Source organism: Carassius gibelio, chromosome B11 (genome assembly GCF_023724105.1).
Source record: "Carassius gibelio isolate Cgi1373 ecotype wild population from Czech Republic chromosome B11, carGib1.2-hapl.c, whole genome shotgun sequence".
NCBI classification, from domain to species: domain Eukaryota; kingdom Metazoa; phylum Chordata; class Actinopteri; order Cypriniformes; family Cyprinidae; genus Carassius; species Carassius gibelio.
The window spans coordinates 8,060,934-8,088,523 of record NC_068406.1 but is presented as its reverse complement, the minus strand read 5'-3'; the positions used below and the strand labels follow the sequence as shown (position 1 = coordinate 8,088,523).

General features: G+C 36.1%; 2 protein-coding genes across 7 annotated transcripts in view; one reads left to right on the top strand and one right to left on the bottom strand.

Annotated features, from left to right (window-relative positions):
* kcnab2a (potassium voltage-gated channel subfamily A regulatory beta subunit 2a) overlaps positions 1-17,030 on the top strand; it is a 130,422-nt gene extending 113,392 nt beyond the window's left edge. For all 4 annotated transcript variants that reach the window (XM_052569772.1, XM_052569774.1, XM_052569773.1 and 1 more), the window contains 9 exons: positions 740-784; positions 1,964-2,007; positions 2,121-2,207; positions 2,932-3,017; positions 5,111-5,231; positions 5,313-5,407; positions 7,794-7,914; positions 13,256-13,344; positions 15,368-17,030. In XM_052569772.1, coding sequence (XP_052425732.1) covers positions 740-784; positions 1,964-2,007; positions 2,121-2,207; positions 2,932-3,017; positions 5,111-5,231; positions 5,313-5,407; positions 7,794-7,914; positions 13,256-13,344; positions 15,368-15,457 — 778 coding nt within the window. In that variant the 3' untranslated portion in view covers positions 15,458-17,030. The remainder of the gene's footprint in view (positions 1-739; positions 785-1,963; positions 2,008-2,120; positions 2,208-2,931; positions 3,018-5,110; positions 5,232-5,312; positions 5,408-7,793; positions 7,915-13,255; positions 13,345-15,367) is intronic.
* Positions 17,031-20,343: 3,313 nt separating this feature from the next.
* megf6b (multiple EGF-like-domains 6b) overlaps positions 20,344-27,590 on the bottom strand; it is a 71,316-nt gene continuing 64,069 nt past the window's right edge. For 2 of the 3 annotated variants that reach the window (XM_052569769.1, XM_052569770.1), the window contains 12 exons: positions 27,375-27,503; positions 26,971-27,099; positions 26,599-26,727; positions 26,389-26,520; positions 25,008-25,136; positions 24,805-24,906; positions 24,597-24,725; positions 23,356-23,484; positions 23,145-23,273; positions 21,731-21,859; positions 21,526-21,654; positions 20,344-21,296 (listed from right to left, as the gene is read on the bottom strand). In XM_052569769.1, the coding sequence (XP_052425729.1) occupies positions 21,277-21,296; positions 21,526-21,654; positions 21,731-21,859; positions 23,145-23,273; positions 23,356-23,484; positions 24,597-24,725; positions 24,805-24,906; positions 25,008-25,136; positions 26,389-26,520; positions 26,599-26,727; positions 26,971-27,099; positions 27,375-27,503 (1,415 nt within the window). In that variant the 3' untranslated portion in view covers positions 20,344-21,276. Of the gene's footprint in view, positions 21,297-21,353; positions 21,655-21,730; positions 21,860-23,144; positions 23,274-23,355; positions 23,485-24,596; positions 24,726-24,804; positions 24,907-25,007; positions 25,137-26,388; positions 26,521-26,598; positions 26,728-26,970; positions 27,100-27,374; positions 27,504-27,590 lie in introns of those variants that run through there. The other variant, XM_052569768.1, reaches the window with a different exon arrangement.

Here is a 27,590-nt window from a genome sequence, read left to right as displayed (position 1 = left end):
TCTATTAATATATTTTGATATAGCACTCTGTGAACAGCCAGCCCTTTCAGAAATGACCTTCTGTGGCTTACCCTCCTTGTAGAGGGTGTTTATGATCATCTTCTGGACAACTGTCCAGTCAGTAGTCTTTCCCATAATTGTGGTTGCATGTTCTAAATTAGCCCAGGAGGTAACCAGTTTATACTCAAAATTAATCAAACTAATCAATCTCAAAATTGAATATTCTATCTTTTAGATATACTGAATTTAAAATTTTCCTAAGCTGTAAGTCCTAACCATCAGAATTTAATCAAAAAAACTCTTGAAATATTTCAGTTTGTGTACAATGAATCTAGAATATAAGATTTTTTTTGTATTTTTATTAAATTAGAAAAAATAAAGATATTTTCCATGATATTGATTTTTTTTTAGATGCACCTGTATGTATACTGTGTGGGTTTGTGTATACATGCACATATGCATCTATTTCCATTTATGTATGTTATAACAAAAATCATGAATATAAAATATATTTATGAACCTTTACATAAAAGCAGATGTCTGTGCTATGTCCTCATTTAGGCAGCCTAATAAACGTGTTTGTGTATGTGTATCTGTGACCATGCATTCCTTTGAAATTAAAATGGTTACTGCAAGCCATTAATCTGTTGTAATTATTTGCAACTTGATAATTAATTTTTATAAGCTTTTCAAAAGTGTGACCTATTTTTTTGTCTTTTCTTTTTTTTCTTTTTTGCAGACGCTCCAGCTTAGTCATTACAACCAAAATATTTTGGGGTGGAAAGTATGTATGTCTAACATTTATTATAAAATAAATCATGGCATATGCAACCAATACTTATGATTCTTTAATGTTAAATTTATGAGTTATAGGGTAAGTTCACCGAAAAATGAAAATTATGTCATTAATGACTCACCCTCATGTCGCTCCAAACCCGTAAGACCTCCATTCATCTTCGGAACACAGTTTAAGATATTTTAGATTTAGTCCGAGAGCTTTCTGTCCCTCCATTGAAAATCTATGTACGATATACTGTCCATGTCCAGAAAGGTAATAAAAACATCATCAAAGTCCGAACTGTCTGAAAGTACCGGTTCGCAGAAAAGAATCGCACTTCCCATCACTACTGTTGATCCGAAAACCAATGCAACCGGTTCTTGACTCGAGAACGAGTCAATCTTTCGTTCGTTATCTGGCTCAGCTCGGTGATCATCTTCATCTCTCTCTTCACAGCAGTTCAGTCAGTGTACTGTTTGAGTAAATGAATTACTCCAGGATATTGGTTTATTTTAACTCAGAGGGAGTGTCAGCCACATTAAAAAAGTTAACAGCTTAAGTAATTTGTGGATTAATGCTTATTGGAGACGCAAACCGTTTCAAACGATTCAGTTCGATTTGGTGAATTGTTTCAAGAAAAACCATTTAAATTGAATAATTTGTTCGCAAACCTGATATCACTAAACTGCAGTGTTTTGAACGCGCTCACAACAGACCCGGAAGAAAAGACAATGCTGAATAAAGTTGTAGTTTTTGCTATTTTTGGACCAAAATGTATTTTCGATGCTTCAAAAAATTCTAACTGACCCTCTGATGTCACATGGACTACTCTAATGATGTTTTTCTTACCTTTCTGGACATGGACAGTATACCGTACATACATTTTCAATGGAGGGACAGAACGCTCTCGGACTAAATCTAAATATCTTAAACTTTGTTCAGAAGATGAATGGAGGTCTCATGGGTTTGGAACAACATGAGGGTGAGTCATTTTTCAATTAACTAAACCTTTAATGTAGCTGTTGCATTTTATTTCTGGTATATGAACACTTAAGTCTTTACAATAGAGTTATATATTGAATTGAATCAAATATTTTGGCCTCATTTCTAATATCAAACCAAGTAATGTTTCAGCAATATAATTTACTAAAGTTGCATAATAGTACATATGCTGCTGTTTTCTAGAGCAGAGACTGAGAGAGGACTGTCAAGAAAACACATTATAGAAGGTGATTGGACCTCAAAGCATACATGTTACAGAGCAGCAGCTGACATGGACTGCTTTAAATGCCTCATTCATTCAACTAATCATGTGCTGAATTGATTCGTTACTCTTCTGTAGGATTGAAGGCATCATTGGAGAGACTGCAGTTAGAATATGTGGACGTAGTGTTTGCAAACAGACCAGACCCCAACACACCCATGGAAGGTACAACTTAATTTCATTTCATTTGCTCTAAACCTTTAAATATTAAACTCTACTATAACTCATCCTCTGCTGTTTGTGCTCCAGATTGATTCCTCAAATCATGTGTAAGCAAGATCTTTGCAATTTTGCCCATTTGGCCTTTTGTAAGTTGCCAGACTGAATTAAATCTCACCCAATGTTTTCAGGAGAAAGGGTGGCTGCTCTTTAAAAAGCAAGGCAGAGATGTTATTTGATCTACTTTTATTAGCCTATCTGCCCTTTTAGAAAGTTCACACAGTTCAATGGTTGAAACACAAACAGCTCAGGGGTCCGTAGACATCTGATGTTCTTGTCATTAAAGAGCTTGACACTTCAATAGTCTGTTTCTCTCAATAGTCTGTGCTCTTAGACAGATCTCATATAGTCAAGCGAGAGCAGTAAATGACTCTGGTGTTGGTTATTAAGGATGGATCTTTTCCAGCCCTCATTTGAAACTTTTTTTTTCTTGAGCCGAGGTTGATATTGACCCAAAGCACAAGTTGTTTATTTTGTCTTATCCGTATTGATTCAAATTTTTCAGCAAGATCCAGAAACGATTTATCATTTAAACTCCCCGCCCTTGCATTTATCGAGCTTGTTTTCTTTAGCTTGTTAGTATTTCACACGTTCACCCGTACCGACATGTTCTGATGGCAGCGTGATATGATGTATGATGCTGTAAATGTATGTATGATCTGATTGGCAGAGACTGTGCGAGCGATGACCCATGTGATCAATCAGGGAATGGCGATGTACTGGGGAACATCACGCTGGAGTCCGATGGAAATCATGGTGAGTCATAGTCTCCTAACTTTTAGATGTTTGCACCCCTGTAATCAGCTTCAGCACCGGCTGCTTTTGTTCCTGGAAAACTTGTGATGAATCTAAAGATGCTTCTGTTTAAATAAGTGCTGTCAGTGAGACAGTCTAACCTGAAATACTGGGCGGATCGGAGATCTAAAACAGCACAGCACTGAGTCAGACGAACTGTTCACACTGACAGAATGTTAAAAGACGATCTGTTGTTTGTGTTCAGTGACGCCTCGTCAGTCACAACTCGTTTGTGTACAAAATTCGTTTTTCTTTTTGTCCCATCTCCCAATAATTTAGTCGCATTAACCAAAAATGTTCCACCATTTACCGAATTTTTACGTGGACAATCATTCGAAAAGTGTTCTGTTGTTTTGACTAGTGTCACTTTACAATTATAGTTTTACAAATCAGTGAAATGAAATTGTCTTATTTGTTTCTATTTTATGACTTGTCGAATCCCGATATTTATAGATATCTGTATCTATAGAACTTTATTCTATATCTATATTTATAGAACTTGATAATTATATTGACCTTAGATTCAAAGATATCATTTGTTAGAGTCATTTGTTCATAAAACAGATTCAAAGACCTGGCTCAAAGGAGTCATTTGTGTTAAAGCGTCTTATTTTAGTATCAGAGAGATACTATTATACAAATCCGATTCCAAAAAAGTTGGGACACTGTACAAATTGTGAATAAAAACAGAATGCAATGATGTGGAAGTTTTCAAATTTCAATATTTTATTCAGAATGCAACATAGATGACATATCAAATGTTTACACTGAGAAAATGTATCATGTTAAGGGAAAAATAAGTTGATTTTGAATTTAATGTCATCAACACATCTCAAAAAAGTTGGGACAAGTCCATGTTTACCACTGTGTGGCATCCCCTCTTCTTTTTGTAACGGTCTGCAAACGTCTGGAGACTGAGGAGACAAGTTGCTTAAGTTTAGGAATAGGAATGTTGTCCTATTCTTGTCTAATACAAGCTTCTAGTTGCTCAACTGTCTCAACTGTTGCTCTCCTCTTTATGATGCGCCAAATGTTTTCTATGGGTAAAAGATCTGAACTGCAGGCTGGTCATTTCAGTACCTGGATCCTTCTTCTACGCAGCCATGATGTTGTAATTAATGCAGTATGTGGTCTGGCATTGTCATGTTGGAAAATGCAAGGTCTTCCCTGAAAGAGAAGACGTCTCATAAACAAACATTACTCCGCATGCGTGCTTTTGAGGCCCAAACTTAACTTCCGGTAGACCAAATCCCTCTAGAGTAGTTCATTTCTGATAACAAAGCACGTTTTCTGCGTAAATCAGACGTGCTGTTTTGAAAAAGCAAATTCATTCTCTGCCAGCAGGAGGTGCTTTTGGAGTGGCAGAGATGGAGGTTTCGCCGGTAACGGCTGTACACAAAGTAGTGCTTCGGTCAAACACAATGCTTTATCAGGCATTGCATGCAAGATTAAATGAAAATGACATCAAACATTTTCTGAAGGCAGTCAGTTTCCTTCTGAGATACAGTGACATAAAAACAACGTTTTGATTTTGAAATGTGCAGTGTTTTTTCAAAGGCTTTTGAAAAATATTGCGGTGGTCAGTTTTGATATTGTGACAGGCGCCGCAAATAAATCAGTGCATGGGAAACACATCCCACAGCACAACATCTTGAGGCCAATTTCAACAGTCTGTGTCTGTAGTCTGTAATTTCATTTATTTTAATTAATTTTTTTCTTTCATGGTTTAATTTTTGTTATCTATAATAACCTTGAGTTAAAGAACTTTCTCATGGACAAAGACATTTGTGTTTGTGAATTGTTGTCCACACGTGTGTGTGTGTGTTATAACACATTTACTGTTACAGTTGATAATTTACAGTTTAGTTTAAATATATATGTAGTCCAGATGGACTGTTGAGGGAGTGTTGAATTTTGTCACACATTTCATCAAAAAAAAGCAGGAGAAATCCCGTTTTCCATGATTTTACATGGAATTTGAAGTTCAGTTTTGGCACAAGTGCTGCTGTATTCATACGTCACACTAACCGTATCATTTTGCTGGTGCTTTGTAGGAAGCGTACTCTGTGGCCCGACAATTCAACCAGATCCCACCAATCTGCGAACAGTCAGAGTATCACATGTTCCAGAGGGAGAAGGTGGAGGTGCAGCTTCCCGAGCTCTTCCATAAGATCGGTGAGTGAAGCTGCTGTCGCTCAAGCCACAGAAACACTGACCACATGCATCTTTTCAATGGGGTTTGTCCTGTCTTCTCAGGTGTGGGTGCGATGACATGGTCCCCGCTGGCCTGTGGGATAATCTCAGGGAAATACGACAGCGGGGTGCCAGCCTACTCTCGCGCCTCACTGAAGGTACTACATATCCCATGAGTCTCTCTGCCTCCTCTTCCTGGTCCTCTGGAAACATTAGTGGCCTCATACGTGATTCCTTTGTGTTTGGTGTTCTAATGTGAATGTGTTCCATGTCTTCCAGGTTCTATAGTCGGTGTTTTCCTGTAGATGTGTTTGTTGTTGGTGGCATGAATCCACACGCCTGATCTTCAACATATATTTATTTATGTGTATGAGTTTTTCTATGGTAACTCTGAGGAGGATTGGCACTTGTTTCATCAGTGTTTCCATCTCTTTCAAGCACACTAAACCACACACAAGTGCACACTAAAAGCACCCGTTTCTCGAGCTCTATGTTGGCGTAGTCGCATGTTTTTGGCTCATTGGTGTTTTTGTGACCCATCATCTTCCTCCCGTAGTCTTGTGTCATACTGTTGATCATTCCTGATGTCTTGTTACCTCTGTGTAACGCACATGTGGATTGACACCTGACTATAACAGAACCGTGCTGGTGGTCTGAACAGTGATGGGTCCGCTGGATTTGGAGACCCATGAGTGTTTAGATCACTAGATCACACTGGTCCTTTTCCACTGTTAATTCATATCTACAAATGATGGACCTGAAGCTGGATTATTTATCCTGGTCTAGCACACACACAAACATACGTTTGCTAGTCAGTACAAATGATAGGTTTTACTTTAAAGTCAACATGAAGTCCAAATTTAACCAGAATCTGGCATTTACTTAGCCAAGCCATTCACTTCAAGCCAAGCAAACTATTGGTTAATGGGCCTATAGTTAAATAGCTATTTAACCTGTTTCAGTGTTCTTTTAGTAGTACTTCTGTAATAGTTATTAATATTTGAATTAGCTTTTATTTATTTTTATTTGTATGTGTGTGTGTGTGTTTATATATATTATTTTGATTATATTATCAGGGTTAATTTAAATGTAAGTTTTAGTAATTACTTTATGTTTTAGTAATTTCTAGTATATTTTTAGTAAAGTTTCGGTTTTTAATTTAAGATATCTATTTAAAATTTTCTTATGTTTTAGTTTTTTTTTTCTAGTATTTATATCTTATTTTATTAGACCTTTATTTAATTCTTTCCCTGCCAAAAACAGAAGTATATACAGTATATATATACCGTATTTTCCGGACTATAAGTCACACTTTTTTTCATAGTTTGGCTGGTCCTGCGACTTATAGTCAGGTGCGACTTATTTATCAAAATTAATTTGACATGAACCAAGAGAAATGAACTAAGAGACATGAACCAAGAGAAAACATTACCATCTACAGCCGCGAGAGGTCGCTCTATGCTGCTCACTGCTCCTGTAGTCTACACTGAAAACATAGAGCGCCCTCTCGCTACTGTAGACGGTAAAGTTTTCTCTTGGTTCTTAATAAATGCGACTTATAGTCCGGTGCGACATATATGTTTTTTTCCTCATCATGACGTATTTTTGGACTGATGCGACTTATACTCAGGTGTGACTTATAGTCCGAAAAATACGGTACATTTATATATTATATATAATATAATATATATATATATATATATATATATATATATATATATATATATATATATATATATATATATATATATAATTTTTATTTTTATTTTTTGAAAGTAGAAGGCCTGAATTTTGTTTTATCATATTGCATTTTCAGATAATCATACAACAAAATATTCTGGGGTCATGAAATATTAGCGGAAAATCAGCGGTGGCTGGCTATTTTTCTTCCAAAAACGCTGGCTGGGAAAGAGTTAACTTAATAAAAGTAATTTTTTTAGGCTACTATAGTTAATTCCATTTTTCTAAGACATTGCCGTTTAAATGTAATTTATTTCTGTTTAACGTGAATTCAGTAAAGATACAATAATAATATATATTATGATATATGTTAATTTCAATGATTAATGTTTATTCACATATTTAAAAAGCATATTAAATCATATTCAATCATTTCTCTTGGTAACATGATGCATTACAGAATTCAATTAGGTGCAAATGTGTTTCATGTTGACTTTAAATTGATAGTAATGTGTAATTTATAGCTAATCAACTGAAAAAAAAAGTTTATATATACCTTAAAATTATTTCTACTATATTTTTACTTCAAACACAGATTTCTCAGAAGTCACTTCAAACTGATCATGTTTGTGAGTGTGTGTATGAGGTCTCTTTACCCCCTAAAGTTCTCCGAGCGAGTTCATCTCTGCTCATTTGAGCTTTTGGGTGGACAGAGTCACGTGTTTAAAAACAGGCCCTCGCCCACACAGGTGCTGCTGGGTGTTACACGTCCGAGAGCATGTGTGTGTGTGTGTGTGTGTGTGTAAGTGCACCGCTGTAGGCGTGGGACCCTGTTTTTGAGCAGGTGTGCTGTGTTGTTAACAGGGCTACCAGTGGTTGAAGGACAAGATCTTGAGCGAGGAGGGCCGACGCCAGCAGGCGAAGCTGAAAGAGCTGCAGGCAATCGCTGAGCGGCTGGGCTGCACGCTGCCACAGCTAGCCATCGGTACGCCTAACCCAAAGACACACTGCCGCTCTCTCTCTTTCTGTCTGTCTGTCCGTCCGTCCTGTGCCTCGCTCATCCTCTCCCCCTCTCATCCTCCCCTTCCTCAGACCGCCGGAGCGGAAGCGTCTGTCCGTCTGCGGATGGCTTCACCAAACAAATGCCATTAGTTTGTGGCTGTTAATGGAAGAGTGATGCTCCCAGCATCGTATTCTTGCTTAAAGTGTAGGGATAAATATAATAGTTTCAAATTGATTTTGTATAGTGTTTTATGATGCTCAGTGTGGTATCTGAGATGGGAAGTGTTGTGTAATGCTTAATAGAGAGAATGGAGTGTAACGTTTCAAAGAAATATGTGCTGTCCGATCTAGAACGAAGGCTTTTATAAAGGACTGCGAAGTTTTGATTTAAGTACATCCTTTTAAAGTACAGTAATCTAATCTTCAGAGCTGAGAGCTTGTGATCACGGTCTGCTCCACAGCGTAATAGTCCCGTTAAAGGCAAAGCCATTAGATTTAGACACTCAAAGCGTGTGTGTGTGTGTGTGTGTGTGTGTGCGCTAAGACTAGGGGTGGGCGGTAATACCAAAATCTTATAACAAAGCAATTTTATTTCACTGTAATGGTATGTAACACGATATATTATTTATTTTTGTCTGAAATGTAACAAAAACATAATTTACTTATCAGACAACTATGTGGTATACTCTTATGCTTATTATTAATTATTGAATTGATTATAAAAAACAATTATTTATTTTTGTATGAATTACTTGTATTAGTAATTATTTTATCAAAATGTATATATTAAAAATAAACTAGAACATGTATTATCATTATTATAATTATTTTATCAGAATAGTTATCAAATAATGAAAAAAATTGTTTTATTATTTTGTTTTATTTTATTGTTAGTGATTTTATCAAAAGTTATTTATAACAAATAATCAAAATATTTATTTGTACAAATTGTATGGGATTTTAATAATTATCTCATCAAAATCATTAATTTAAAAAAAAGAAATTGTTTTATTGTATGCTAAGTAATTATTGTCATCAAAATGTTTATAACGAATATTTCTAAAAAGTTTTTTTTTTAATGTAATCATTCAATCAAAATAATTATTTATAAAACAAAAAATAAATAAATAAAATAAAAAGTCTGGAATTTGTGCAAAAACACATTGTGAAACACAGCAAGCAAACCAGTAAAACGTATTCTTCAGAGCAGAGATGGGCTACGTCCAGTTTAGCTCCAACCGTGAAAAAAACTCAGCTTGAGTAATCCTGAAGACCTTGATTAGCTTGTCCAGGTGTGTTTGATTAGGGTTAGAGCTAAACTCAGGAGCGACGTTGCCTATCCATCTTCTTGGTCTTAGCTCATTTGTTCAGGTCCCGCTCTGTATTTTTGCATTACTGCGTGTTTCTTCATCACTCTCACTGACTTAAATTGTGACTTGAAGCAGTCCTGCTCAATCGTAACCAGTGTTAATTTTGACACGAAATTTTAATTTAGTTTTAGTCTTAGTCTTTTGACTATAATTCTTTTTAGTTTTAGTCAAGTTTTAGTCATCTGATTTGTTTTAATTTTAGTCTTATTTTAGTCGACTAAAATTGCTTGGTATTTTAGTCGACTAAAATTGCTTGGTATTTTAGTCGACTAAAATAAGACTAAAATCAATAACAGATTTACTAGACAATTTTTTACAGCTGGTATAGGAAACAAACTTAACCAAAATATATAAAACACTAATTCAACTTTATTTCAACACAACTGTGTCTTTATTTTGATTCAAAAGCTTTTATGCAGCAGCAAACACTGTCATGATAATGTAAACAATAACTAGCTGCCAATTGACCATCAATAAAAGAAAAATAACGTTAGGTCCAGGACCTTAAAGCTTACAGCTGAGCTGAACAATATGTGCATACATTTAAAGTAAATATTTAATAAGTTGGGTGGATAAAAAAAGTAACAAGATTGTATAAGGTATTCATTTGTCTAGCAATATTGTATGTTTTAAATACTACAATATTGCTAGATTTGTATGTATAATGATAGGATGTGAACATTCATGTTTCACATGACTAATATAGAAATATTTGTGATATTGTCAACAAGTAGAACATTATAAAATATACTAAACATTAGTATTAATCAAATGTATTTATCATGATATTACGTATAAGTATTGTGCTCGCATCTAATTTGAAGAAGGGGCTATTTTACAGTACTTTTCAGTTCGTAATATTTAATGCTACAACATCTACGCACTGCACTATTCCAATTTTGCTTAGCTCAATAAACAAAAGAACATCGTTGTGAAATTACATTTGAGAAAATGTCCGGGTGGCTCGTCTGTAAATGTCTTTTCAAATTGGTTGTGTTCTTGCCACGAATGAGCGCTCTGCGTGCTTTACACTTTGTTTTGTTTTGTTCGTCGTCAAACGTGAAGTGAGCTGTGGACATTTTATCGCTCTTTTAGACAGTAGGGACTTTAAGCAACAGCTGCGAATGGAACGGCTACAGCGAACGGAAGTTTGCCGTCACACCGCTGTAGCCAAGAACGTAAAAGTCACTAAGCAACGGTAAAACAGAACAGCGCAACGCAGCATTAATTCATTTATTGAGATCCAAAAAAATATATAATTTAAAAAAGCAAGAGAAGGATTGCTTTTGGCGTTAAATGACAATCTTTTGTCAGAAGAGGAGTTTTTAATATTGTATGATGTAAATAAGTCTAAAAACAAAACATTTATTTACCTAACCTCTCACGTTGTAGCGACTCTGGCAAATCAGCTGTTCTCCCGTAGTAGACCGTTAAATTAGAACGTCACAAAGTAGCAGTTAAATTCGCGCAGGCGCAATACAACGCCAGAATGGCGTTTGCCGTTCCACCAGAGGCTGTTGCTTAAAGTCCCTATCACCTCTTCGAATGCCGACTTCCCGGGAGCTCATAAAAACTGAAAACCTTCGCTTCACGTCTCAATAAGTCAGGCTCTGATTGGTTCTCTTCTCTCATGCAGTCTGTTCTGTTTTGCCGGTTCTTTTGCTCATTCCTCGCATCTCTCCCGTCTGCTGATTTGATTTTCGTCACAGTCTATTTTCGTCTCGTCCTTTATTCGTTGACGATAATGTCAATCAATTTAGTCATAGTTTTAGTCTCCATCAGTGCCTTCTATTTTAGTTTTCGTTTCGTTTTCGTCGGCAAAAATATATTCGTGACGAAAATAATGACGAAAATATTTAGTCAACGAAATTAACACTGATCGTAACCCCACAGATGTATCTCCCGTGGTACAAATGGCATAGCAGCACACATTACTGTCGTCATACAGTCAATCCTGCTGCTACAGCACCCACCCTAGTCTGATACCCTTCATAAGTCAGATCCATAAAGTTTCAGGAAGTCCTTCCCAACCTCACAAAAGTCACACATTGGCAGCGTGTACGTGACAGCACACCTCCTGTGATTCATCGACTGCGGGACGCTGGGGAATAAAAACCTTGAACAGGACCTTAATCCCCAGAGCACGTCCCCTTCCCTCACCTGTCCTGTAATGCAGTCGTACATTACATTTCACACCTCATTAGTTGGTTGCCAGCCCCTCCCAGGCTCTGCAGATCCCTCTTCCCCCGCACAAGCGCGACCAATCGATTCCCAGCTGGTACACAGCCACCGCTGCTCCTTTACACCACCGCCACGGTGTGTAAAAATAGTGCTGTGGGTCAGATCTGCTGTCGGGGTTAATGAACTGCACACGCATAGTAATTGACAGATGACATCATAGTGTGTTATTGACAGTGGCTGTGAATTATTAATAAAGTAGCTAAACTGCAGTGAAGCTTCTCTTTTGATAAAGTTGTTGCAGTAAGTTACTAACAAAAGGAGCTAACTACATTGACATTTTTAAAGAAATAATTAAAGATGGAAATAATTAAAAACAGTATGTTTACTACTATAGGAAAAAATAGTATTTTAAAAATATATACACATACACACACACACACACACACAAAGTACTTGTAATTAAATTAAATTACATTTTAAAATACTCATAATCATCAGACTACAGCTACTTTTTTATTGATTACTTGATTACATATTCACACAATAATATAAGTTTCCTTCATAACATACAGGTACACAAAATATTTAATATGTTAGAAAGTGTTTTATTTTGACTATTTATTTTAAAATAATGTTAATTTGAGATTTTTTAAAAATAATTTAATTATTAGCTTTTTATTAAACTCATATATTATAATTTTGTCAAATTATGCACAGGCACTTTTATTAAACTTGAGACGTTTTACGGTTGTACCTTTAATAATAGCCCTAGTTTAATAACCCTGATCGAAATGAACAATCATAGTGAATCAGTTTACTCATTAATTTTTGCCTCAACTCACTGATGTGCAATCAATTGTGACATAAAACTAACGTAGTGTTTTGTCAAATTATACCACTAAAAATATACTAGAAATTTAGTTATACAAAAAATAGTAAAATCACTACATTTAGTTTCTCCCCAACACTAGTTATTGATTTTCCTTTGTTACAGTTTCGGTGGGATTGTATTCCTTATGCACTGCCCTTCTCTGTGTGTGTGTGTGTGTGTGTGTGTGTTCGTTCAGACAAAGCGATCTGTTCTAAAATCTATTAAAATCTGCTGTGGATTTACCCAGAACATCAGAGCTGAATGTTTCATATCATTTGCAGCGTTTGATACAGTGTTGCCTTGAAAAATATGAGCACGCTTCCAAATGGCCATCGGATTACAGGCACACACACACACACACACATAGCAGTACAGTAAACACACTGCAGTGCCAACACACCGTGCCACAGATGGCACACACACACTCACACACACGCAAACAAACTCCCAGGAGGGTTTCAAATCCCCACAGAGTTTCCTTCCTGTCTGTGTGTGACGGCGGTGTTGCATGGACCGTGTTTAGGGAAGCGCAGCGGTCAGCATGGCTCCTCTTCACCTCCTCTGCACTCCTGCAGATATCACTCGTCTTCCTGCAAAGAATAAAAAGCTCGCGCAGCTCTGATTTTGAGCTCGCTCAGTGTGTCCTGGTGCTGGGAGCCATGGTAACAGAGTGGTCTGGCAGCTGCTGTGTGTTAAGTGAGATGCTTCAGTGTGTGTAGGAGTGGGAGAAGTAGCTGCTTTAATTTCGGAAATGCCTTAATTTGTATATACATATACATGTTTTGTTTTAAATAGAACATGTATGTTCTTGTGATGGATGGGTTTTACTGTAAGAGTGTGTCATGTGTTGTGTATGATGTTATTTATGCTGTATGTTCAACATATTTGCTGCTCGTCTCCAGCGTGGTGCCTGAGAAATGAAGGTGTGAGCTCTGTGCTCCTTGGAGCCTCCAGCACGGATCAGCTCATGGAGAATATAGGAGCAATACAGGTGAGAATGCATGTGGAAAATGTCAATCAAATGCTAAGCCCCGCCTTAAAATCATTATTGACCAATCTCAGTGTTGCTGCACTATAGAGTTCTCCAGTTTGATTGGCTTTCTGATCGTTGCAGAAAAATGAGCTCTGTTACCAACAAGTTCATTCTTTCTGGGAATTTTAACATTTGGAAACTTTCCATGGGACTTAACGTGAATTTTAAGTTTTGATCGCCTGCACAGATCACTATACAATACCGCCGCTCTATTAAAGCCACACTACTGTATTTGAGCCCAACAAACAACATCCAGTCAAGTTAGTTTTGATTATATTAATAGGGTTAATATGTTTGATCTATGGTAGCCTACTGAAATTTGACTCGCAAATACTAAATCACTATATTTATATACAGTAGCTAGCTAGCCAGTAAACCATTCTTTTCTTTTTAATTGAAGACTAAGTTTAACAAAGATTACATTTTAGGGCCCTATGCAATATGTTTTATTTTCTATCTCAAATTCAGTTTAATTTTTTAGTCTGCATCAGAGACATGTAGAACATGCAGGATTCATTGGTATGTTTGTGTCTTGTATTCACAAACACTAGTCCATATCTCCTTTTCATTTAGGTGTACTGACCTACTTATGTATCCATTCAAAATTTGGCGAAGTCTATGTCATTCTGCGTTATACAGTAAATTCCGTTTTAATGATTTGATTCTGCTATTCCATCCACATTTTTATGCTAAATGTAAGCTTGCTCACGTTTTCATTTGACAATTTAATAGGCTAGGTTTCATGGTGCTAACTAGCTCAGCTGGAATACTGTTTCTTCTGCCTTCTGTGGGCCAGTTTTGTGTTATCATATGAGAATGTAGGTTATAGTTTGATGTAACACGCTGATTTGGGAGACGTCTTCAGTTGTCAAATATGTCTACCGTTCTAGAATTATTCCAGTTGCAGTATTTCCAAAATTCCCCAGCTCAACTTCCCATGGAAAGTTTCACCTCTTTGCAACATTTTCTTGCATATTTCATTCATTATATCAATCTTCGAAAATTCACATAACTTGAATTGATTTTGAAACCTAAATTGACAGTCACATGACTTCTGGCTTTATATTCATTTCTTTTCTTTTCTTTTTTCTGAAAGACTGTTCAAGTAGTTTGTAAGATTGTGATTATAAACACAGCAAGAAAAAGCAAGGCTCTATTACTTGATGAATTTGATGTTGTAGAATAGCTTGTGTTCATCACAGACCTTATTTGAAGCATTTAACTAAAAACCCATTGACTTGAGCACGGTGGGACCAGAGGAGCTGATTTTGGATATACCATCCCTACAGCACTCTATTATTAGACAATAAAAGATATTTGTAACTGAAAGTTATCCCAAACCCAACATAAACCATTGCCTAGCACTTAATAGTGATAGAAGGTACCTATATTTTGATATTTCTTGCACAGATATTTTAGTTAATGGCTATCAAATGAGTCTTTTTCTGTGCTTAGCTGGCTGTGAGAAGCATTTGCATCCATTCTGATTCAAATTCTCTGCCATTTTAATCATGTTACGGCAGTTTAACAATATAATGATGTGCTTTCCAGTCTCATAAGTATAATCCATTCCACTTTATGGGCCCACTTTACAGCAAACCATGCTGCTCACAGAAATCTCTGTTCCTATGGGACGTTCTGTGAAGCTGTAAAGTCTGTCTGAGCCGGTGGGCGGAGCTTAGCCAAGGGTCAATTGCTGGTTTTGAATATATATAATGTGTGTGTGTGTGTGTATTTTGGTTGTATATTTAGGTTGTAATCACATTCATGAATAACCTGGAAATATAAATATTAAAAATATATATTATAAATATAAAAATATTAGGAGGATATTAGTGAATTTGAATTAAAACTGTTAATTCTTTAAATCTATTTTTTTTTTGTGCACATTTACATAAGAGAAGCACTTTGTAACAGCTGATTGAGAGCTGTATACAGTATATACATGGAATCCAGACTCAGTTTGCAGCTCTTTTGGCAGGTTCTTCCAAAGTTATCTTCCTCCATCGTGCACGAGGTGGACAGTATCCTGGGCAACAAACCCTACAGTAAAAAGGACTACCGCTCCTAGTGTGGGACGGGACGGGACCAGATGCTCCACACCCACCTTTGCCTGATCCTCCGTTCGCTTCAGCTTTTACTGAATGAGTACCGGCCGCATGAGACGGGCAAGCACCCACAAACCCTGGAGAGCAAGACTTTTAGAACACAAAGGGCAAGAAACGTAAAAAAAAAAAAAAAAAAAAAAAAGACACGTCACTGACTGAGGGGTTGACATTCAGGATAGAGAGCGATGCATTGAAGATATGTGCTTACGGATTCTTCTGTATGAGTACTTTAAAACCAGATCATTAGGGTAATTCAGAACAAAATGAAAAATAATATGCTTAAAAAAATGTTTTTTTAAATAACATGCTTGCTTGATTAATGGAAATATTAAGTTTTTCTCTTTTTTTTTTTTCGTATCGAATGCATAAATGGAGCTCAAGCTGAAATAGGTGATCCATAGCCACTCATGTGATCCATCTGGGTTTGCACACATCGTTCACGTCATCGAGGTGTCCTGCCCCAGAACTCTTCACTGTGTCGTCTGCGTTACGTATGCAAACGCCCCCCTTTCGCAGGCAAACCAATAAGCACTTTAAGAGAACAACAGAGGGCGTGGCTTTGTGAAAACTGATTTAAAAGCAGCTCCTCTCTAGTGTAGAACGGGGCGAAAAATCAATGGCTTTTCCTGATTCTGCACAGGGCATTGCTTCGTCTGTGTCCGCTCCTCACTGTTTAGCCTCAAAATACGGCCCTGGCTTCTCGCGTGTCATTGCTTTGCTAACAGGGCCGCCAGAGATCACTCCATCAGATGTCTGTGTGACTGCTGAAGATCGTTGCAAACTGAGGGCCATGAGCCTCGGAGGTCTTCCATCCACAGTAACCTGCTCCCAGCACACGTTTACACGCGGAGTTATTAGAGTTTAAGTGTAGATCCATTATCTGAAGTACTAATCAGATAAGCATGCTTTTGAAGTATTTAATGTGATTACTGCAACATTTTACATCTGAAGAGTGAATGTTAAGAAATTTCAAAAGATGTTCTGGTCATATTTCACCCCTGAATCAATATCTATATAAAAAATAATAAATAAAAAATTATTATATTTTTTATTTTAGGACCATTACAACTGGTTTATTAATCTAGCTGTGACAATTTCCATGATAATTAAGTTCATTTCTGGCATTTCTTATTAATGTAAGGTGCGTGTGTATATACAATAATAGAATACTTACTAGGACCATTACATTTTTATTTATTTATTTTATTATTATTTTTTGGCATTGTGATTTATGACTATTTTTATGATAATTATTAAATTTTTCCTACAAGTTATCTAATGTTATATGGGGGGGGGGGGTGTATCTTTCTAATTATTGGAACGCATATATCTACATCCTGCTAATATTTGTAATTGTTTATATATATATATATATATATATATATATATAAAGTCCAGACACAATGCTTTACAGTATTATGACTTTTTTTTAAGTAAAAGAAATGTAAAAAAAAAAAAAAAGAAAAGAAAGTGAGAGAAAGATAAACATTCATTAGTGGAAATAATTGTCACATAATGTAAAAAAAATTTTTTTTTTTTTTAAAAGGTCTTAAAAAGATATGATATTCCATGTAAAGATAATAAAAAAATGTAAGACCATTAAAAGTTTTTTTTGTTTTTCTTTTTTTTTTTGTTTATTGTGACCATAATTCAGCACATTTTTCCTACAAATTGTGTTTAATATTATTTATATATATATATATATATATATATATATATATATATATATATATATATATATATATATATATATATATATATATATATATATATATATATATGCGTGTGTGTGTGTGTGTAACAGTATTAATAAAAACCTTGATGGTCCTAAAATATTGATTTCAGGGTGAAATATCAGATGTGATTAAAAAATGTATTGATTATTAGCATCACATAGACTCATGGGGTGGTGATAGTCCAATGGTTATAAATAATGGGCTGCTAACACAAAATGTGCAGATTTGATCCTCAATAAGAGGCGACACGCTTCTGCTTTATCACTCTGTGATTGGACGTCTGTTAGTAGCAAAAACAGTGTACCAAAAAACAGTGTACCAGCCGAACTCCAGCCCTCCACATCACAGCAGATCTTCCTAGCCAATAAGAAAGCAGACTGTTTAAACAGCATTCTCTCACCCGCCCGAAACGAGCAAAGGCCTGTCTGTGTCAGCAGCTCAGGGACTGCGCTAGAATGTCTATGTCTGCATGTGTGTGAAATACACTGTATGCTGTTCCTTCATCTCATTTCCGGACACTGGGCATTTCTTCTATATGTACCGGTGATGATACGTGTGGCTGAAGCCAAAGATTTATCCCACTTCCCGTCAGTAACGTGACTCCCGTGTGCTCTTTCCCACGGAGAGACGATGGCTCATTTAGCAGCATGTATCTGCGCATCTTTCTTCACTTTGTATATTCACTCTGCGCTCTAGAAATAGAACTACATATATACATACATAGTGCAAGTATACATAGTGCAGCTGGTATGAATGATAAGCAGTCTTTAAAAGTTTTTTTTTTTTTTTTATGGAGGTTGGTCTATAGATGTTGATCAATAAGATAGTAATGAAATTCGTTTAATCAAACCGTCCCTGATCAAGCACAAGGGAATTGCATGAGGTTCATTTGGAAAGCATGCTGCGGGATCCATGCGCTCACTGCTCTTAATGCACATTAAATGCACAATTCATATCCGATAATGTTTGTGAGACTGACATTTTTGTACAATTCTGAAAAGATGAGCTTGCTGTTCTTCGTGGTAGTGTTTAAAAATACTCTAGAGATCAGAATCAAAGTTATGGGAGTTAAATTTGACTTAGAATATCAACTCTATTCTTCGATGACTTCGATCAGCTGTAAACAGTTGAATGTTTTAGTTTGGTGTCAGTTCATCTCATCTGTGTGTGTGTGTGTGTGTGTCTGAAGAGCGTTTGGAGCCAAGAACATTTCCTGATTATAATAACCGTGCAGTTACTCCTATGAGTCTGAACGATTTGCACTTTATTCGTTTGGCAGTTGCTTATTTGGAGATAATTCATTTACATTTATAGTGTTAATGTTTTTTTTTACTTTTCCCATTTTGAAGGAATGTTTTAGGTTCAGGTCAATTCATGTCATAATTTAAAATAAGCCAATGATGTTGTTGACTGTGATGTACCTAAAACAGAAACATACTTTTAAAAGCAGAGATCTGCAGCTATGGGACGATCTTTGAGTATTATGTGACATTTAAAAAAATGTGCAGTTTTGTTTTATTATTGCATTGAAGTAATGAAAATCTGTGGGAAAATATACTTCATTTTCATGGAGATAATGTCACAACTAATCATCCTAAAAAAAAATAGGCTTTGGTTATTTCATGCTAAATGTAACAGATTTTAGGGTCAAAATATTTTCTGGAAATTGCTTTGTGAAATTCACCCTGTAAGACAAATAAATAAAATCAAATAATTATTAAAAAAAAAAAAAATATATATATATATATATATATATATATATATATATATATATATATATATATATATATATATATATATATATATATATAAGACAGAGTGAGAGAAAGCAAAAGGAACAATAAGTTGTAGGCAAATGCTTGCAAATAAATAAAATAAAATGAATTCATTGTTGATTTAAAAAAGAGATAAACAGTAAGTGATAGCCAAATGCTTACAAATAAATAAAACATGAAATAATTGTTTTAAAAAAAGATTAAAGTAGCAAAATACTTACAAATAATAGACAAATTCATAAAATACAATTAATTGATGATAGATTGATAAAAATTAAAAAAAAGTTGCCAAATGCTTACAAATGTGACAGACATATTTATTATGCTAATTTTGGTCATGCTAGTATAATGATAAAAAACATAACATTTGCTATTTTAATTGTTTGGAGCATTGTAACAAATTCCTAACTGTCACTGTCAGTGTTTTTCTGTTTGTAATGTCCATAGCGCTTCAGTCATACTGACTCTGAAACTCCTTTAGATTTCATTGTTGTACATTGAGATATCTTCCAGATGAAATGGCATCACCGCAGTGTGTTTGAGAACTAATGTGAGCAGTTCTTAGTTTAGTTTCAGTGTTGAGATTCTTCTGGACTGGATCAGTGTTGTACCTCGTCCGTGTGTTTCTGCAATCGTTGACTGCTTTGATCGAGTCGGAAACGTTCAGTATCATTGACTGGTTTCCCACGCCTCCGAGCAGTTTGGCTGGATTTTTACGAGAGACCTTTAAAGAAAACAGTCTAATAGTTATTAAATCTGTAATTATCAATCCAGATTGGACCGATATGAAGAGTATCGTTTTCAAGTACCATACTTTAATTCCCGAGGAGATTATTTTTCATGTTTAATATTTTGCAAAGATACAGACAAACATGATTTTATTTTTTTACCATTCTTTGTTGCCCTTCGCTAGAACTGACCTGATGATGATGATGACAAAGATTACAAAGAGCAATTATTTGCACTGAATATGCATTTTGGAGAATTCTGTGAACTGTATACAATGGCAAGCTACATTTCCACGCTTTGTGGAGAGATCCTTTATGTCGAGTCAGATATATCTGTATATAGTTTGACCTTTGTACATATCTATACATAAGAGTATTCATGCTCCTGATCACTCCAGCCTTTGGTTCTTTTATTTCCATCGAGAGGCATTTGCTGACTGCATCGTGCTTGAATCTGAATTTAGACATGTACAGCGCCAGTATCTATGAAATGACGACTATAAAACATTGACAATGAAAAAAACAACAACTGCTGTTTGTGTCTTTGGTTTTTGTTGAGTTTCTTCAGAAATGCATTAATGGAGTTGAAGCTGCAGTATTTCTATCACTATTTTGGTTTTCTGTGCTGGTATTAACATTTTTACATGTGATCTGGATTATATCATCAGATTCCAAAACTAAACACTCATATTTATGTTACATTTTAAAATACTCATATAATCAGACTACGCTTTATTTATTCATGATTACAAACAATAGCAATAAACTATTCATAATGTAGTGATTGTTATTATTACTTATATACATTTTGCTATTATTTTATCTTAAGAAAATAAGATGATAAACTAACAAAATAACAGTTGACGTTTATTCTAAAGAATGTTTTACAAATACAGCCTCTGGATTAAAAAAAAAAAAAAAAAGACACCTTTTGCCGAATTAAAAATATAGTGCACAGCTGCTGTTTGAAATATTTCACACATGCTTTAAAAAAACAATTATTATTCCAGGGTGGCACAAGTAAAAACTTTTTTCCGACAGGTTCACATATTAAAGAGTTTGCAAAACATTTACAATTGCATATTTTACAAAACATAAATAAATTCAAACTTTATGCAAAACGACCAAATCATGAAAAATTGTTTTCTTCTAATATTAACATATACAGGCCCTCCTTTAATAAAAGGCCATCATAGCACCTACTGCGAAACATCATTTCATGTCATTTCATATAACACAGATGTTTCTTTATCAAACGTTACAGTCTGTCAGAGGTAAAACGAATACAGCTCGTGTTCAGCTACTGATTCTGTGACATTAGTAAACACCTGGGACTTATAAAATACAATCCAGCAGCATAAACAAAGAGTGTTAGGAAATCCAAAGGCACTTTTTTTTCTTGTCGAGTCAAAAGTGAATCTGGCAATAGTACTGAAACACAGACAACATGAAAATCCCCTGAAAGCGTGGTGAAGGATGGAGTCTGAGCTGTGAGGAGTAAAGTGCATCTGTGTGTTTGTGTCCCGCTGGGACTGATTCTCCTCTAGACCTCGCGAGGGACGCCTAAAAAACCACACAAATCACATCATATCACATCACACTTATGTATTACAGTTGCAAAAAGTTAAGTTAACTAAATAACTACAATAACTATAAAAATAGACTTAAGTGGAAAAAAAAAAGGAATTGCTAAATGTGATAAAAACAACTACAGATTCATCGATTCGTGTGCACTAATAACTAGCTTTAGCTGTAAGTGTGTAGTGTTTTTCTTCATCTCGAGCAGGTTTACGTTGTGAGCATGTGAGGCCGATCCATCCGCTCAGACACAGGCATCGTCCGTTCCTGCGGTCGCACAGGGAGCCGTTCTCACAGTCGCAGCGGAGCGCACAGTCAGGTCCGAACCGCATCACACTGCAGTCTGACACACACACACACATCACACACACAGTCATAAACACATCATCATGAGCGCGCAGCGGGGTCCCTGCACTCACCGCTGTCACACCGGACGCCCGTCTTTCCTGAGGCACAGATACACCTGCCGCTCACCGGGTCACACGCGGTGTCCTCCGCACAGTCACATGACCGAGAGCAGTTCACACCGAACCTGCCCTGCTCACATCCTGAAGGACGAAAAGAGCGCTTTTATTTGGGGCTTATTTTATTTCTAGTAACGAAAAAGCTGTTTAAGGTTTTAATTTATTTTAGTGCTTTAACACAAAATTAGCCATAATAAAAAATGTTTACTTGGCTAAAATGTGTAATTATACATTAATTAAAAACAATAATTATATGGTATTGTTATTATTGTACATATTGTGTTACTAGTATTATTAAATACTGTATATAAAATAAACATATTTTCTAATCTTTAGTTCTAAATGTTTGCATATACATTTTAATTTAGTTCTCTCTCTCTCTCTGTGTGTGTGTGTGTATACATACATATTTGCATTGCTAAAATAGCAAGTTTGCAGTTTTTATATTTTCCTTTAGCTATTAGCTAATGTTTATTGTATGTTTATCTCAAATAATGGTTTTATGGTTTTAGTTATTTAGTTAAGATAATAATATGTGACCCTGGAGCACAAAACCATTCTTAACTTGCTGGGATGTATTTGTAGCAATGGCCAAAAAAACATTGTGTGCGTCAAAACTATCGATTTTTATATTATTCCAAAAATCAATAGGATATTAAGTAAAGATCATGTTCCAAGAAGATATTTTGTACATTTCCTACTGTAATGTGCATAGCTAAAATCGACCCTCATAACTGGTTTTGTGGTCCAGGGACACACGTGTTAACTATGTGGTGCAACTGATTTGACTGAAGTATTGTGTGTAAAGCCTTAATATGGGCACATCTTCCTGAAATATACATAAGTTCTTAAAAACATTAATTTCAACAATCAGGAATTGACTTGCGTTTTAAAAAATGATATGTAGGAAAATAATCTCCTATTTGAAAATAAAAGGCAGATTGACTACAGTGTGTGTGTGTTTGTTTTTGTGTGAGTGTGTGTGTGTGTGTCTGTGTATGTCTATGAGTGTGTGTGTGTGTGTGTGTGTGTGTGTGTGTGTTGGGGCATGTTTTTGTGACATATCAGGACACATCTCTGTATAGTGACATGGGTATGACACAGGTATTACAAGGAGAGGGTGACTTATGACCCATGTCCCCATTTTTCAAAACACTTATAAATCATACAGAATGAGTTTTTTTGAGAAAGTAAAAATGCACAAAGTTTCCTGTGAGGGTTAGGGTTAGGGTTGGTGAAGGGCGATAGAATATACAGTTTCTACATTATAAAAACCATTACGCCTGTGGGATGTCCCCACTTTTCACAAAAACAAACGTGTGTGTGTGTGTGAGTGTATGTGGACTGATGTAGATGATGAACGTCTGACCTCTTTCACAGCGAGAGCCGTGGAATCCAGCGGGACAGAGACACTGTCCGGTTCTGGGGTCACATGAAGCCCCGTTCACACAGTCACAGAGCTGCTGACAGCCAGAGCCGAACAGACCGGCGGGACACGCTGAAACACACACACACACACACCGTCAGCACACAGCAAACACTCGGTCAGTGCTGCAGGGAGAGCTCCTCCTGGATCTCACCGTGTTGACAGAGATGACCGTAATATCCCGGCTGACACCGGCAGCTTCCTGTCACGCGGTCACATGTGCTGTTATTCTGACACCAACACTGCAGAGCACAGTCAGGACCGAAGAGACCCTCGGCACACTCTGACAACACACACACACACACACACACACACACACACACACACTAAATCATCAAACACAGAACACAGCTGAAGCAGGACAGCATATACAATTATATATATATATATATATATATATATATATATATATATATATATATATATATATATATATATATATATTTATTTATTTATATTAATCTTTTTTTTTACTATTATAATATATAATAAATATGTATCATATTTAATTGTACAATATCATATTTATGACTTATTTGTGTCATTTAAAGACTAATACACAGTCAAATAATGCAATGTTTTTACAATATACAGTGTTTTTATTATACCTATGTACAATTATATATAATTATAGAATATTATAATTGTATTATTACATACTTGTGTAGATTTAAATAACATGAATATTTTTTCAATCATTTCCTGAAAATGTTTTTAAAGTTTTATTATATATATTTTGTGTTTATGTTATTTTTTACTTAACTGCTACATTATTTCATATATAATAGATTCAAATATTTGAAAATGTAATTGCACTTTGATTAATATATTTTAGCTGGATCAAATGAATATTTGTAGCTATATTGCATTTCTATCACACATCAAACTAAAACAAGACTCCAGATCGAATAAGTGTTTAGAAAGAAGTCAATGGATTCATGAGCATTTCATCTATAAATGAACAGATCAATTAATAATGCATTTCAAAAGAGTCTTTTGTTTTTTTACTTTCTGACATCAATATGACACTAAATATAAATCAAGACGCTGTAACATGATTTTTAATGTGGTTTGGGTGGCAGTGTCTTCTGGTGGTACTTGGGTAAAAACAGGAAGTTAACCCCACACTGAAACTGTTGTCACGTGTATTTAAGCAAATATGTTTGAAATTTAATTTACATCACGTAAGCAGCATGACGGGTTTCTGACGTCAGACTGATTCCAATATTTGACCTATTTATTGACGTCAATTTGATGGCTTTTCAGCATCAGTTGTCCACTGGAATGACTCCTGGATGATGGATCGTGTCAGATGAATAAATGGCTATTAAAGCTAGAATAAGAGCATCATTATGAGCTCTAGCGATGATGATGATGATGATGATGATGTGTCACCTCTCTCACAGCGCGAGCCGGTCCAGCCGAGGCCACATGAACAGTTTCCAGAGCCGGCGTCACACAGGCCTCTGTTACTGCAGTCACAGCGCTGAGAGCAGCCCGGTCCGAAGTGGCCCGCGGGACACACTACACACACACACACACACACACACCGCTGTCAGACGTCTGAGAACACACATCTAAACCTCACACAACACCAGCTCACCTTCCTCTCCCACACACACGCCGGTGACCGGGTCATTCCTCGCCCCCTTCCCACAGACGGCCACGCGGCCACAGTCCGGCCCGTAGCGTCCCGCCGGACACGCTGAACACCAGACGGGACGGGACGAGAGGAGAAGAGCGCTGTTGAAACACTGCTGTCTGAGACACATGCATGTATTTGTGAGTGTTTGTTGTGTGACTCACTGAGATGACAGCGGGCCCCGATGAACCCGGCCGGACACTCACAGGCGCCCGAGACTGGAAGACAAACGCCTCCGTTCACACACTCACAGCGACGCTCGCAGCCGGGACCGTAGAAACCCTCGGCACACGCTACACACCAAACATCACAAAAAAGCAGCAGCATCAGTACCAGTCAATACACTCCACGCAAACTTTACAATCACTCACCTCTTATAGTCAAATAACCTTTTATCCAAAACAGGGATTCACAATTTCTCTCTCTCTCTTTTTTTTTTTTAGCTTTACCCCTTTTGACATTACTACTTTAATATTAAATAGTTCATATTTAAATATTTACACCCTTTAATATTACAATAATTTAACAGCACATTCACTTGTTCACAGTTTTCTAACGTTGTGTCATGGTGAAAGATTTTATTTTTAAATTATTTATTTTAACCTCACATTTGTATCAATTTATTAAGTGTTTTTTATTTAATTGATAAAATAATATTTATAATAATAACCTTATTTCTTATTTATTTTATTTGAGCTTTTTTAATTTTATTTTTTGTGTTTTAATTTGTTTTTATTTTCAAATATATTTAATTTGATACTTTTATGATTTTATAAATTTTAGAAAATAGCAAGAAAATAGTTTGTTTTATTTTAAAATTCATTTAAATTTACATTTTTGGCACTTTATATTATATTATATTATATTATATTATATTATATTATATTTGCTGTGTTTTCAAAAGTTACCTTAAATTTTATATTTTAGGATTTTATATTTGTTGCAGTTTGATTGTATTTATTTTAAAATATATAACTTTATGATTTAAGTTTTAATGAGATTTTTATTTATTTATTTTATTATTATTATTATTATTATTATTGTTGTTGTTGTTATTGTTATTTTATTTGCTTATGTTTTAAAGTTTCCTTAAATTTAAATGTTATATTTATAGGATTTTATACAGTTTGGTAAGTTTCATTTTCATTGTATTTATTTTAAAATGTATTATTTTATGTTTTAAGTTTAACTGAGTTTTTTTTATTATTATTATTCATTAATTTATTTATTCATTTTAATGTGACTTTTTTGAAAAGATTCATAAAAACATTTTTTTTACATTTTTTTTATTTATTTTAACCTCAAATTAGTAAGTGTTTTAATTTATTCTAATTTTAAAATGTACCGTGATTTAGCATTTTTAGGATTTTCTGTATTGTTCCTTTAATTTGACATTGTAAGGATTTAATCAGTTGTTAGTTGCTCAGCTCACGAACCCGTGCAGTTCTCGACTGATCTAAACCACAGCAGAGGAACAAACCCCAAACATCCTCTCAGTCCCGATATGAATCCAGTGGTTAGTGGAAGCCTGAATGCATCCCTCACCCTGTTCACACTTGGGTCCTGTGAATCCAGGCGCGCAGTAACACACTCCAGACACCGGGTGGCACAGCTGGTTTCTCTCTGAACACTGACACAGCTGATTACAGTCGATGCCGAAGGTGCCGGGCAGACAGACTGTTGAGACCCACACGGGTGATCAGGTTTTTTACAACGACTCTTGTGATGCAGTGATTTGTGAAGCTGCAGACTCACTCTGCTCGCAGCCGTTGCCCGTGTATCCGGGAGGGCAGCCGCAGCGTCCCGTCACGTGATGGCATGATGTCCCCGGCGGGCAGGAGCAGCGCTGGACACAGTCCTGACCGTATGAGCCCGGCAGACAAGCTGAGACACACACAGAGTGTTACACACACAGATACAGAGTTTGACGGCATGTGCGTGGCCACATTTGAAGAGACTGGCAAGCTGTGTGAGAACATACCTCACAATGGGGTATAAGTTGGTATAAATTGACATAAATATTAAAATAACATCTGAAATGTAACGAGCAGTATTTGCAGATGAGCGTACAAATCCTGTTCAACATCCTGGACACTGAAGTGACGGTCACACAGGTTCTGAACTGACCTTTCTCACAGCGTCTTCCTCTCCATCCTGCAGGACAGAGACACTGTCCGCTCACATGATGACAGGGAGCAGCGTGATCACACTCACACCGGCCCTCACAGCCGAGTCCAAACCGCCCGGGAACACACTCTGACACACACACACACACACACACACAATGCTGATCATGATCATTACACCCTCACCCTTCCCCACACACACATATTACATATCAACTAAGACATATTTCACTTCTCTAGGAAGGTTTTTTGAGTTTACGATCATTTGGTCCCCATATGTTCAGACACACACAAAAAGCCCACACAAGCTGAGTTTATTTCCAGTGTTGATGTATTTCTACTGAGCTGAGGTGGTTTCATCACAGAACGTTCTTGTGTTCAGCAGACGTCTGTAGGTGATCTTACCGTTCTCACAGCGCTGTCCCGTCCAGCCCGGCTTACAAACACAGCGACCCGTCTGTGTGTCACACTGAGCACCGTTCAGACACTCACATCTGTCCTGACAGTCTGAGCCGAAGCGATCCGCTGGACACTCTGACACACACACACACACACACACGCACGTCAACATGAAGCATACATTTACAAAACATTGATGAGCATTATATTTAAATAATAAAT